This window comes from Bombus bifarius, unplaced genomic scaffold (assembly GCF_011952205.1).
Source record: "Bombus bifarius isolate JDL3187 unplaced genomic scaffold, Bbif_JDL3187 scf7180000009275, whole genome shotgun sequence".
NCBI classification, from domain to species: Eukaryota; Metazoa; Arthropoda; class Insecta; order Hymenoptera; family Apidae; genus Bombus; species Bombus bifarius.
In genome coordinates this window covers 832,750-847,380 of record NW_022885009.1, presented here as the reverse complement: position 1 = coordinate 847,380, position 14,631 = coordinate 832,750, and the positions used below count along the sequence as shown (strand labels likewise).

At 33.9% G+C, this 14,631-nt stretch overlaps 1 protein-coding gene and 1 long non-coding RNA gene across 6 annotated transcripts in view; one reads left to right on the top strand and one right to left on the bottom strand.

Moving 5' to 3' along the window:
- The window catches only part of LOC117214943, a 215,204-nt gene that overhangs the window by 51,157 nt on the left and 149,416 nt on the right, over window positions 1-14,631 (bottom strand). For all 5 annotated transcript variants that reach the window (XM_033461322.1, XM_033461325.1, XM_033461321.1 and 2 more), the window contains exon 4: window positions 851-1,064. In XM_033461322.1, the coding sequence (XP_033317213.1) occupies window positions 851-1,064 (214 nt within the window). The remainder of the gene's footprint in view (window positions 1-850; window positions 1,065-14,631) is intronic.
- LOC117214951 lies at window positions 262-923 on the top strand. Its single transcript, XR_004488986.1, has 4 exons — window positions 262-299; window positions 362-623; window positions 723-766; window positions 834-923. It is a non-coding gene; the product is annotated as an uncharacterized LOC117214951 (long non-coding RNA).

Sequence of the window (14,631 nt, the reverse complement as noted above, 5' to 3'; positions counted from 1 at the left end):
ATATTATGCTTCCCTATTTTACCTGTGTATTATTATTATTATTGTTGTGCTATAATTTATTGTTAATGCGATTGTGTATTATAATCTAGTCACTGATAATTAGACTATGGATTTTTAGACAATTTTCTATTTTTATGAACGAAACTAAAGTAATAGAACCTTTTTTTTTTTAAATATTTATTAAAATTACAATCAATTCTCACGTTGAGAATTTTCAGTAATTTTTCTGGCGTGGCGCAGTAACATGGCTAATTATTTATAATAAGTTAATACTTATTATAGATAAGTATAATTTGTAAGTAAGTATTATAAATAAGTAAATATTACTTAATTTAAATAACTAATCGAATCTATCGTTTAGGTCTAGCGGGTAGTGTCTCTTCAGCCTGCGGAAGTAACAGAACCTACACAAGAATTTGTTTCCTATAAAGTGTACCCTACTTTGAATATTTTACATGTTTTTGTACGTTATATGGAATTTATGGATTTTTGCATCTTCAAATTTATTAAAAATCTACAGTCTATTAACAGATAATAAAGTAAGCAAGGTCCATTAATAAGATGAAGTGAATATGACGCTGATCTTCGTGACGTAATGTGTTCCTCATGTGTCAAATCAAATGGTAAAACGCCAATAAAATGAAAAAACGAATAATTAACTTGTGCTCTGTGCCTTTGTTTCTCACGCATTTATAACGCTTTTTTTACTAATCCTCCTTCAGAGCTATCGCACGTCAAAGTCAAAGAATATCACAAAAATTGTTCTGTAAGTGGTAGAATAATATAATCGTTTGCGAGGATTAAATAAGTAAATAAATTTGGCGAATAAATAGGGCAGATTGAAACTCACCTAACCGAGCCCGAGGTGACCAAAAATGGCATAGGTGTTGGGCATGGGCTCAATGGCGAACTGCTGACTGAACTACGAGTGCTGCTTAACACAGAATGTGGACATTGTGGTGGACCGCCATGTGCACCGGAAGATGCGTTTCCACCTTTGCTGGAGGAACGTCCCTTCAGGCAGGGGATTTTCGACCAACCGCTAACATCGTTGCCCGACAAGCCTGTGAACAAATACGTTGATCGATCGTACTATGCAGGTGATAGCAATTTCACTGTATGCATTAGCATTGCACAGGATTTAGAGCGTCTGGGCGGCTGCTCCATTTAGTGTAGCGCTTTGGCATACGAGATGTACGCTTCGAGCGTTTATTTAGGGACACTTGATCAATTAATCTGTAAGATACATATTGATAAAATTGTGTTGGCGAGCATCTACCTCCGAAGCAAATGTTCATTTCATGTAGTTAATTAATATCGAATACGATGAAAATAAGTACGTTATACGCGGTCATCTGTTTGTGGCGAATAAGAGCGAACAATAACGTTGCCAAAGGCATTTACACGTTTTCACAATACAAACGCGAAGACCGAAAATCTGATGCCGATCGTTTCGACTGGTTTGGAAGTTTTAGAGTTAAAATAGGAAGGAAGAATAAGGATTTGGAATAAATAGTTGCTTAATAGTAGATCTATCACACCAGTCAAATTGACTGGTTTTATAATTTTATTTTAAAATTCCTACTTCATGTTCTATTTTTCCCCCCAGTGGTGCAATGACTTTTGCGACGATAACTAAAAGAATAATATAATGAGTTTTATTTTGTTTTTTATGTATTTCGTATCAAGGCTACTTATACCAATACCAGTCAAAGTGTAAAAGGGTCCTGTAATCTGTTTATCGAACCCCAATTAACCAGTTTTCTCTTTTTGTACAACTTGCCACGCGTTTTGAAAATTTTTACTGCGTATCATTCGATATGACGATATCAGTTATAAGAAAAATTCCAGATCGATCGCTAGATCGCTAAATGTTAACAATAGAAACGCCACAGCAGTCAAAATGACTGGTTCTACAATTTTATAAATGTGTCAACCCTCATTTAGAGATCCCGGATGGATTAATTAATAATACAAAAAATGTACTACATAACATGGAATTTCTTTTGTAAGAAAGTGATAAATCGATAAATATAAAAATATTCTATTATTACGTATTTTTTTTTTTAAAAGACCAGTCATTTTGACTGGTTTTGACATAAATAGCTTGGTATTAACTATCGGTAGTTCTAGTGTTAAACTAATTTCTTATTTTCATTTTTCATAGCAAAATGAAATGAATCATTCCTAAACACGAATGTTCATTTTGATTGGCAATTTTAAATAAAGTAACAAATAATTTAATTTCATTACTAATTGAAATTCTAGTTGAAATAGAATCCCTTTTGATGGGATCTGAAGTCCAGACTCGACTCGAGGCTGCGCGTTCTACACCAGGGAGCTTCTTGTAAATCTTTGTTGGATTAAGTTACGTTAACATAATACCAATGTATAGCAGATATATACATAGATATTATTAAAATACGTATAACAAGTTTGAATTCACAGAATTGTGTTTTATAATATCACAGCATACGGTGTGAAAATTCTCCTCATCTCAATTACCTTCACAATAACATTTGCGTTTCTCATACAGTTGACAGAATCAGAAATTATTTCACGTCACATTTATTCACATAAATAATAAAATAATTGTCATATAATTATAACAAATAAAATGACACATTGTCGAACTAATTGCTTGTTAGATGTCGTATTTCGACTTTGCCTAACTTTGTTCCGAGTATGGTCACGCTGACCTTTCCTGCTTATTATCGGGATTTTGTCATTAGGTAATAATGACAAAATCCGCAATCACTTAGTTGCCAACCCAATAAAACCAACGGTTTGCGTCACGTTTACGAAACGGATAAAACACGTGCGATTTTCGAGAATTCCGATATTTTAATTAAGCGCGTCATTAGTTTTAGAGTGAGCAGAATCGCTGGAAATGTCAACAGTATTTTATATGCTTGTTGACGTAATAACATTTATTATACATTTATTTTTCGGGTCGTAAATTCGGTGTACAATGAACATATATATGACATCTGAACTAACGGACTTTTTAATTACCGTTGATTGGTATATGGACACCTGGCGTGTCTGTTTTCGACGGGAGGCATCTGTGCAAAGCGTCAACGACTCTGATAAAAAAACGCCTCAAAAAAAAAAAAAAAAAAATTGTTTGTAGATTCGGCAGGAATATTTTTCCATGCGACAAAATTTTAACCAAAGCATATCCAAGTCCATTCACAAGAATATTTTATCGCAGAAACAATGCATACGAATTGAATAAATTTACAAACCGAATGAAACTAAGATAATAAAAATAAGAATGTTGGAATATTTTGTTTCTACGTTAAAAGTGTAAACCACATAAATATGGATTTAACAATGTTGGAGTGGACATGTTAGAGTTAACATTTTTAAGAATAGCAATGTAATGAAGCAAATTGGATATATTACAGATGAATTATTTAGTTACAATAAAGTGATGCGAACAATGTTCAGTTAATTTCAAGAGTAATCGCCATAATTATTTTGTGTTCAAAGCAATATAGTGGCTAAAGTAGGGAAGCGTATTCAACGCGATATCAAATTCCCTTGTTAATTAAAACTTTGTTACAATAATCGAAGGAGAAACACGAATTTGGTGATATAATTTATTACCCGATAATTAATTAAATTTTTCCAAAATATTCGATAATAAACCTGTAAAAGGAGTTGCCTACATACGGAAAATAAATAAACTAAAAGCCAATCCCTTTGAAACGAAGTTAGCCAAACTGTACAAACAGTAGAACGACATAGTAGCAAAGATACTTTTATCTATACACATTTAAGAAACTACAGCCGACTGTGCATACATTGTATGGGCTTTATTTTTTCAAGTTAGAAACTACTTTATTTTACGCTAAAAAAAAAAAAAAAATCAAAAAAGCAAAAATCACCAGCAGCTGCATAGAGATACGTTATTATAAAAATCAGAGACAAAAGCTGGCAAAAATCACAGGAAAAGCTGGCAAAAATCACGGGCAAAAGCTGGCCAAAAATCACAGGTAAAAGCTGGCAAGCAACTCGCGTTACAAACTGCATACGAAGTATTATCCGTATGCGTTCTAGTTGCGCGCTCTGGATAATTCGCAGCCATAAATTATTCATAAAAAGTATCGCAACGTGCTAATTTTACGATATCGTGTTCCTCGTTATGCGGAGTGCTTGCTAATAAAACGTCTGCTCGGCAAGTTGCAAAATTTCCCTAACGTAGGAAGTCGAGACGAGGCGCGCGAGCGTGCGAGCGACCTTGACCGCAGAAGGTCGAAGGTTTTCGCCTAACGTAGAATGTGAAACGCTGCTGGTGGTCGTGGTGAACGGTAGCAAGAGTGGTTGTTGGCGTTCACCGCGAAACCTCCACTTATCGCTAACAAAGGCCAAGCCTTCCGTGTAACTCGGATGAGGGCTTGAGCTTTAATGGCTTGCGACCTGTTTCTTTCCTGCGTTTTTAGCTGAAGAATCGCGAAAAACTCGTAATTATTTCAGCAAGACGGCATTACCATTAATTATTTCTTCACATTATTTTCTTCACATTTTGATCACACGTGTTATATTTGTCGGATTAATTCAAACAGTCATTCGAGAAATATTATTTTCCAGCTGAGCTACCGTGTACTTTTATTAATATACCACGGGAAATAACGAGTTATCTTTTTTCAAAGAAATATCTTTTGGCTTTGTTGCTTTTGGTTATTGTAAATACAAAAGAAATATTATTAATGATATGGGGATGGTAGGAATAGTAATACTGTGGCAACAAATTGCTAATTAACTTAATCTTGTTTTAATTTCAAGGGGAAACGTGCCGGATTGAATTATTTTGGATATAATTAACAAGAGAACAGCTGGATGTTAAAATATGAAAAAGTATATAATTGAAGTAACATTTGTAGGTAAAAATGGCACAATATTTTACGTTGTTTTTATACTATGTACGAGAATTGATATTAAATTGCAACTTATTTGTCGTAGAAATTTTAATATCTACTTTTTATTTCTTTCAGTTCGTATAATTCAGAAAATATGAATTTCGATAATTGAAAAGATTTGAACTTGATTATTTTCAATAGTACAATATGCGATTTAAAGGTGAAATTGCTATTTATTGATATTTCATCAATATTACCAACGACTCGTTTTATTTGCAACACAAAAATTGAATCGTATTAAATTATTAGTCATATTTTTAAATAAAAACAATTTATCCACTTTTTGTGCTAAATTTTTTATCGTTCAAAATGCAAGGCAAAACTAATCACTGCTGCGAAATGTTATGTATTCAATACAGTTTATATTTGTTACTATTTGTTACTATTATATTGTTACCTGTATACAATACAGTTTATATTTGTTACTATGTTTATATTTGTATTATATTTGTTACTGTATATAATACTGTATTATATACAGTTTATATTGTTACTATGCGCGAGTTTTCACGCGTTAAATATATCTGAGGCGCATAATTCGTGTTGTATCAATATTATTCAAAAATTGCATCGCTTCTTTCATGTAGAAATACAGATTCAGTTATGCGAAAATGATATACTATAAAATGATATACTGAGAATTTTTATTCACGCTTGCAGATACTTTGTAGTACTTTGACAAGTCACAATTTCTTTTCTTTTCTATATTGTTTTTGTTTTCTACAGAACGGTACAAGGAAAATAATGATCCATATCGTTGTTTTATACTTATTATAGAGACAGTTAAGTTTCGTCCTTTTATTATTTGAAAACACGTGGTGTCGTAAAATGTTGAAATGGAACAGGTGATACAGTTCTTAATTTCAACAAATTTTGTAAATATTATCTACCAACAATAAGCAGAGGAGATATTTAAACCATAATTACTTTATATCCTAACATGCGTTATCGAAATTAGTATAACTCTGTTAAAAATGCTAGAGATTGCGAGAAATTGTGATTTATGCGAAGTTTCGACGTAAATTAAAATTTTGTTAATGTTAAAAATGCTAGAGATTGCGAGGAATTGCGATTTATAAGAAGCTTCGACGTAAATCAAAATTTTGTTAATGTTAAAAATGCTAGAGATTGCGAGGAATTGCGATTCATAAGAAGTTTCGACGTAAATTAAAATTTTGTTAATGTTAAAAATGCTAGAGATTGCGGGAAATTGTAATTCATAAGAAGCTTTGACGTAAGTCAAAATTTTGTCAATGTTAAAAATGCTAAAGATTGCGAGGAATTGCGATTCATAAGAAGTTTCGACGTAAATCAAAATTTTGTTAATGTTAAAAATGCTAGAGATTGCGGGAAATTGTAATTTATAAAAAGCTCTGACGTAGATCAACATTTTGTTAATAATTTCTATAGTATCCTTCATTTGCATCTTCAATAGTTTAAAAAACAGTTAAATAACCGAAGGAATAGATCGAGAACCGACTGCAGCAGCTTGTAAAGCTCAGATTTAAATTAAAAACCGGCTGCATGTTAATTTGAATGCAATATATTTCTGCATATAATCGGTTGTAGGAAAACTACTGTAAAGAAGGTGATGAAAAGTCCCAGTCTTGGAAAAATATGTATATTGGCATTATTCCGAGAACGAGCAGATTCAAACTCCCATGTGCCTTCTTCAGAGAACGATAAAAGTTGAGAGAAAATAGATGTGGATGACCCTATGCGAGCGTGGCTGAGATTTCCTTCTCAATACATTCGAGGACCACACAGTGAAGCTTCGCCCGGGCAATCAACAAAAGTACGACTTCCTGAAGGCGTGATAGAAAGTCGGATATCTGAGTGGATGTTCACTCGTGTATACAACATTCTAGTATGTGCCCACACAGCAGATTTAAACAAATTCTCAATGCATCGTACATACACAGCTGCTACTAATTTTCAAGATATTTAAAATATCATTTTAGCTTTCCCCGTTTAGAAAATAGACGCGCGAAAAAATTAAAATTTGTTACATTATAATATTAATCAAATTATAATAACTATATTATTATAAGATCGAAGCATAGGTTTTTAAGATTTCAAAATGTGTGTGAAACATATACGACCGGGTAATTATGCGAATAAATTAAAGTCTTACGACTGCATTGCGGATGTTTAATGGAATTTCATATTTTTTACCAACGTAATCAGAGAAATGGAATTTAGGTAGAAATTTGTTTCGTCTACTAAATATAATAGCGAGCGCTCTACTTTGAATATCATAAATATTTTTGCAGTACGTGTTACACGTGCTCTGTAAATTCTTGGAACCTTAAATTTCCCAAAAATCTGCATGATAACATGATGATAATAATGTAGGAATGTTATATTATTAGTTTGTAGGTAACAGTATGATTTATACAATATCGTTTGCACTCGCACGAAATCGAATACAATACCCCGTTTCACGTATTCGTTACTCACTACTTCTACGACACAACGACACAATGATCTTCACACGACAACGATAAATTCAACTCTGACCCTCTCAACTATCGTTACAATGTTTTCCATGCTCACTTTTTCCTAGACATACCTTGGTAACGCTCACAACGCTCTTTGACAATGTCAACATATTTTGACAACGCTAATAAACAATTACCCCTCACGCCACGTCCTTCTCTGACGTCACACTATGCCACAATAATAATAAACATTGTTGTTATTACTATAACATAATGTGTTATAGGATAGTTCAATTGTACTACGTATATGGTTTATCTAGACACTTTATTCTATTCACGATAATAATATTTGAAATATATTGAAAATGTGCAATGATGTTAATGGTAAATTAATAAGCAGAATATACAGGGTGGTTGGTAACTGGTGGTACAAGCGGAAAGGGGGTGAAAAAAGAAGTCGAAAATCTAGAATAAAAATTTTTCGTTTGAAGCTTTGTTTTCGAGAAAGTCGACTTTGAATTTTCGCTCGGTACGCGTGCACTTTATCACGTCTCGTTATAACGCATCTCACTGTAGATCGCTGTCTCGATGGAAAAATGAAAAAAAAAAGAAAAAAACATTTTTATTCTATATCTTCGACTTCTTTTTTCGAGTAGAATCACCCCCTTTCCGCTTGTACCGCCAGTTACCAACCACCCTGTATAACATTTATCTTGCTGTGAAGTCGACCGAGTGAAAATTAAAATTGTTCACGAACAAATTTGTCAATATTACGTTACAATTACATGCATGATTTATCACGTTTTCAAACATTCACATCATACATCAATTTTAGACATCGTTGTGTAAAGTACGTACAGTTGTCTGCATGTCTTTCTGATTTAGAAATATTAAGATAGTAAGTAATGTCACGTTAGTTTTCATTTCATCAACATTTTCACTTGCAATTTGTTCTCAATCAATTTACATTACCGAGCTCTGCCTTATGACGCGCAGTCCAAAGAGAAATCCAAAAGATTTGCTTCATACTTTCTTTTACTATTATTCACCTTTCTACTATCGCTATACTATACAACTTTTTATTATCATTCAAACTAACATCTCTATATATATCTGCAACCTAGATTCTACAGTTTCATGAAGATTGATGATGTAGAAACGTTTCTAGCACTATGATTTGTATAGTCTACTACCGTAAAGTGTCTGTTATTATTAAACACTTATTAAGTAAGTCACTTTATCTCTACGATTCTCGATAATATCGCGTTTATTTTATTACATCAATTCGCTGCTTTGCTCTTAACGCTTTTACAGACAGTTGTAAAATAGTACTGGGTCGTCCGAAAAGTTTCTTTCGTTTTATAAGGAAACAATGGATGCACAACATTTTCCTTTTTATATTGTATCCAATAACATATGATTCATTTTGTTCTATCAAAATAAAGATCACAACGTTCGACAGATTAGGTTTCGTGTTTGTATAAAGATGCATCGTTGTAAAACACGTGTCTGTAAAAGAAAGACACTATTCGACAACCTGATAATTCGTGATTCATTCAATCATTCACATTCATAATAATCCATAATATTCACAATATTCGTAATAAAAATGTATTTCAGGAAACCGGTCAAGATTTCGAAACTGGTGTGTCATTTTTCATACCAATTAGGATCCGCATATGTTATTTTCAATAAACAAATTTTCGACGCTTGTATTTTATTTCGCGCGACTTCTTCAAAACTTATAAATCAATTAAATTCGAATTAAATCTAAATTGAAAGAGCTGGAGCCGCCTTGTACCGACTTACGAGAATCATCGATCTACTGGAACAAGACAGCCGTGGCCGTTTCCATTTAAACTCCATTCAAATTTGATCAGTTTTGAAAAAATCGCGAGAAACGAAATATCAGGTTGTCCGAAAAGTTTCTTTCGTTTTATAACGAAATGATAGATACACAACGTTTTTATTATTTTTTATAATTTTATTCAATCCACTTTTTGATCCATTTTGTTCCAACAGAACAAATGTACACCTATTATTCCCTTACAAGGCGAAAGAAACTTTTCAGACAACCTGACATAGTTTTACATTACCATAATAATACACATCTCCTCTATTATTATTTTTCAAGCTGCCAAAGTAGAATAAAAACGTAATCTATTACTTTCCCATGGTACTCGCGATCTGTCCGACCCAACACGACTTTCCATTCTTCGCGTTCCCGACCGTAGAAAGTTTTCGCCAAAAAAAGCGACGAGAAAACGAAGCAGAGCAAACGATGGCTCGCCCAATAAGTCGATAGCATCGTATCGAGCGGATCGGCTGCGCAATAAGAGCCGAAGAAATAGGCTTCAAGTTCCGCGTATTGGAAAACCACTCGCAGGAGGGTGGGCAAAATCGCGGAATGAGGATTTCTTTGATACAAACAGAACTGAGATGTATATAACAGTCTGTATCGTTCTTCCACTATCGTCGAAGTCCTTATACCTCAATAAGTTCGTTCCATTACAAGATCAGATACCTCGGTTCGAGGTAGGACTTATCGCTGGTCAACCGTGGCTGATTGTGAGAATATCGATACAAATACAATCTCGGTTTGTTAAGACTTTTAATTCGATCCATTCGATAGTCGTGTAATCAATTTCGTGGAAATTGAAGGAAGAAGGTTTCCCATCGAGACAATTATTTTACTTCTATCGATGATTCAACTACTCAGTCGTGCGACTGGTAAAAAGTAAAACTAAAAGCTGATGACGAAAGCGGAGATTAAACTGCGGATATTAACCCTTTCACGGTTGGTGTCGCGTACGATCGACGGTGTATTTTAACAAATTACTATCCAAGTAATTAAACGATAGGTGCGCTCTCTTCTTTGTTCGAACTTGGTTTTAACGTTGCTTCGATATTGAACGTTGGCAACGCTACATAGTTCTTTGCTTGTATCGAAATTGTCAACTAAAATTTGCTTATTCAGAATCTTTGGTTGAATTTTGAAAATGAGCGGCGATATCGTGAGATTTATTACGTTTTCCTCGTTCCTGTCTTTGTCCGACAAAGTGTACAAAAGGACAAGCTTCTTATCTTCCAATATTAATTTTTAACGGTTGTCAAATTTTCGAACGATTTTCTCTGGGCTTCGGTATATTTTTTTTATTATTATTTAATTTGTACTTTACAATTTGTCCAGATGAACATTCGGTAAATTCGGTATATGAGTTTCGAGAGCTGTTTATGCAGTGGATGTCATCAGTAGAGATGGCGTGCAAAATCGCTAACAGCGATTTGTCACAGCGGCCGCAAATTCACGATCACGGTCGTGATATAACTTCATTGACGACCGTGATCCTGATTTATTTATCTTGATGGAATTTGCTCACTGTGATTGTAATTCTCCGTCTTCATTGAATTATTTCTTACAGAACGTTTCGATATAGCTTGCACAAAGATATCTGCGTATAATGTAAGTTTAAGAACACGTTTCCTGCATAAAACACAAATTTATTTCATTTTAAGCAACCGGCTGTCACTTTTAAAGGATCGCGAAGAGATCACTGGTGATTATAGATACAGCATAAAATTACACAAGTTAGGAATTTTTAAAAAATATATGTTTCCTTGAAGATTCGCCTTCACACTGTTTGAAAAAAAAAGAAGAAAAAAGGTAAGGAAATAAAAAATATGCCGAGTGCAAAGAATCAAAAGACGAAAAAGAATTCAATTTTCTTTTCTCTGTCTCGCATCAGTGTTTTAAAGAGTAAAATACTAATTCTTCCTCTCGATTTCGAAGTCGTAATATTCACTAGATATCGTTGATATAAAATATACGGGTTATGTGACGCGCGCAGAGAACAGATGCTCTTCGCCGATCAGAAGCGATCAGGAAAAATCACAGTTTGTTGTGAAAAATCATAAAAATCATCGTGGTTGGAAACGAACGTGATTCACAAGTAGAAGTTCGTATCATCTCTGTTCATACTCTAAACTCAGCATAGAAAACAAACGAAAAATCTACAGAACGATAATAAAACCAATCTGGACGTGCGGAATACCGCTATGGGGTACAGCAGCAGTGAGCCACATAAATAAACTAGAGTCGCTACAATCGAAGATACTGAGAACAATAGTAAACGCCCCATGGTATGTCAGAAACGAGGATATATGCAAAGACTTAAAAATACCAACGGTCAAGGAAGAAATCGGCAGATACGCAGAAAAATACAAGGAAAGAACAGCAACACATCCAAACCAGCTGGCCGCTGAAGCGAGCAAAACTCACATAGAAAGAAGACAAAAAAGAAAACACCCCACTGACTTCACTAAAGAAATAAAATAGTCAAACTCGAAGATGGTATCCCGCTGAGGGTAGCCATCCACGTGTTATTTAGCAATTAAATTAGAAAAATTTACCAAATGTCCAGCTGAACAAATTGTAAAGTACAAATTAAATAAAAAAAAAATCTCTGTTCATCAGCCTGTCCATTGCGTAACCAGATCCTTCTAACTGTCAATAGGAAATCTTTGTCGTTTTCCACGTCTCATGGGGCACCGTGACTTCGAGTGTCTTCGAATCATCGGCTCCGTGCACGTGGACAACGGTGAGCATCGAACAACACTCTGTTGCTGCTCTGAAACTATAACATCCGCGACTCTTAGAACTACGATACTCGTGAAGAGTATGCTCCGCTATCAGCCTAAACCCTGATGGCACATTTATGACTCGGGCTATCGGCAATACGATACTCTTGGGAATAAATCAACGACCGTACGACGCGTCGACCTCGACACGTCTTCTATAGAGAAATCGACGCTGATATACATATGCAATATACGTATTAATTTTCCATCGCTAATATGGTTTTTCACTAACGCCGTCGGTATTATGAATCTTTCAGCTCTTGACCTGATTTTATACAGTTTTGGACTTTGAAAAATATTTGAAAAAATTCCGAGGTACTTATCATAGTCTTTAGTTTACTATACGAGCGATACCTTAACAAGATGTTTAGATCTTATTGCGATAAGAATGAAGATTCGACGGAAAATTACGGAAAGATGGAAATTTGTTTGAAGGTACACAGTTTCGTGTTAACACGTTCACGCCGGCGCTGCTATTTCTGTTTCTCGTCATGGGGCGGCGCTCGTATTCATATTTGTAATAAACTTATAATATCGAATTGTTATGTTTTAAAATAAATCCTACTTTTTTCAATTAATAAACGTTAAATTAATTTGTTTAAATCTTTCATTATATGGTAATTTTTTCTAGTTACTAAGCAAACTACATTTTTGATAATACGCACCGTCTGATGGAACATTCAAGTGTGAGCCACCGGTGGTGCACGCCGTGTGACGGGAGACTCGAGCGTGAACGTGTTAAATAAATATTTAGAAAAGTTATTGTAGGAAAGAAATTGACCAACTTTCAGAAAAGTATAATTATTTCGAGATTTAAGTTTGCGGGATTTTTCAGATAATTATTTATTATTGGAAAATGATCCAAGACACGCGTCGAAAAAGAAAGGCTCCGTATCTCATACTTACTAATGTATGAAAAACACAGAATTCATATGAAATACCAGGATCAATTTCATTATATACATACGATCTTAATTTTCAATTTTTCTTAAAAATACCTACTAAATCTACCTACTAAAATCTGGACATTTAACACATTCAAACATGTGTCTTGTGTACTAATAAGCGACAATGAGAGAGGCGGTATTAAACCAATATGATATTTTATTAATAATATTTATAGTTACTATATATCCTATTATATATTAATATATATATTATATACTATACTAAAGGAGCCACTACCGTTTGTTTCTATGAGTCACGACTATGTCGTCCTGTCGGCTATGATCGACCAAAAATCGTCTTGCGATTGACCGATCGATCGCGATCTACTTGTTGGTCACTCCTGATACATACGAGAGATAAGTATATACAGGGTAGTTGGTAACTGGTGGTACAAGCGGAAATGGGGTGATTCTACGCGAAAAAAGAAGTCGAAAATATAGAATAAAAATTTTTCGTCTGAGGCTCTGTTTTCGAGAAAATCGACTTTGAATTTTCGCTCGGTACGCGTGCACTTTATCACGTCTCGTTATAACGGATCTCACTGTAGATCGTTATCTCGATGGACTTATTTAAATTTAAAAATTTAAATTTAAATTTAAATTAAAAAAAAAATTTTTTTTAATTTTTATTCTATATTTTCGACTTCCTTTTTCGCGTAGAATTACCCCCTTTCCGCTTGTACCACCAGTTACCAACCACCCTGTATATATATCGAAATAAAAAGAATTTGCATATAAAAAATTTCACTTAGCAATAAATTGACGTGGGCTAACTTTAACACAGTGCTCATTTTACCCCCCATGATATTCAGAACTGAATTGAACCAAGTAAATGATATTTGGGCGGTCGAAGACTTGTAAGCGTAAGCTTTTTTTACGTGTGGAAACCATGGGGTCTGACAACTTCGTTTCGGGGAAATTGAACAACGAAAATTTCGTCTGAACCCCATTTAGACGACTCATATATTCGGCGGTGGGTTAACAAAGCTAAATATTCAATGGGACCATTTTTGACACTGATTGTATTTCTAAAATGCGTTGTATTAATTTCTTTACTAAATTTTGTTTCTGCAAATATATAGCGAGTTATAAATATATTTTAATTTCTATATACATTTTCAAATTGTTTCCAAATTTTGCCATTATAATCATCACAGTCCTGTCTTATTACAGTGCTGAAATTTCAAAATTTTTTATATTTCACATACGAGATATAAAATATAAATGAAAAATATAACAATTTTCTATGGTAAATATTCGTGAACCTTTGTCTGCGACAATTTGATAAGATAAAAATCCAAACTTGGAGCAAACGATCCAAAATTGAATAATATGCTTTTTGTACACAGCAATGTAAAACGATTTCTGATTGTGGTAGATCAGTGATTTAACTCTGCTAAGTGGCTCGTTATCTAACAATGTCGACAGGTATAACAGCATAATCTTTGGAAAATTATCGCACTTCCAAGAACGAAAATATTTTGCCTTTGGAACAAATAAAGACTCGTCTAGTTTTGAGAAAAAAATACAGAACAAAATTCGTTTAGAGCAGAGATTCCGCTTAAGCGACGAGTGGCTTGCACATATTTTTCGATTATGCAGATACACGATTATATCTTGACGTAATAAATTTCCGGCATAAATTATTCATAACTTTCGTGTTATCTCGCCTCAGAACCG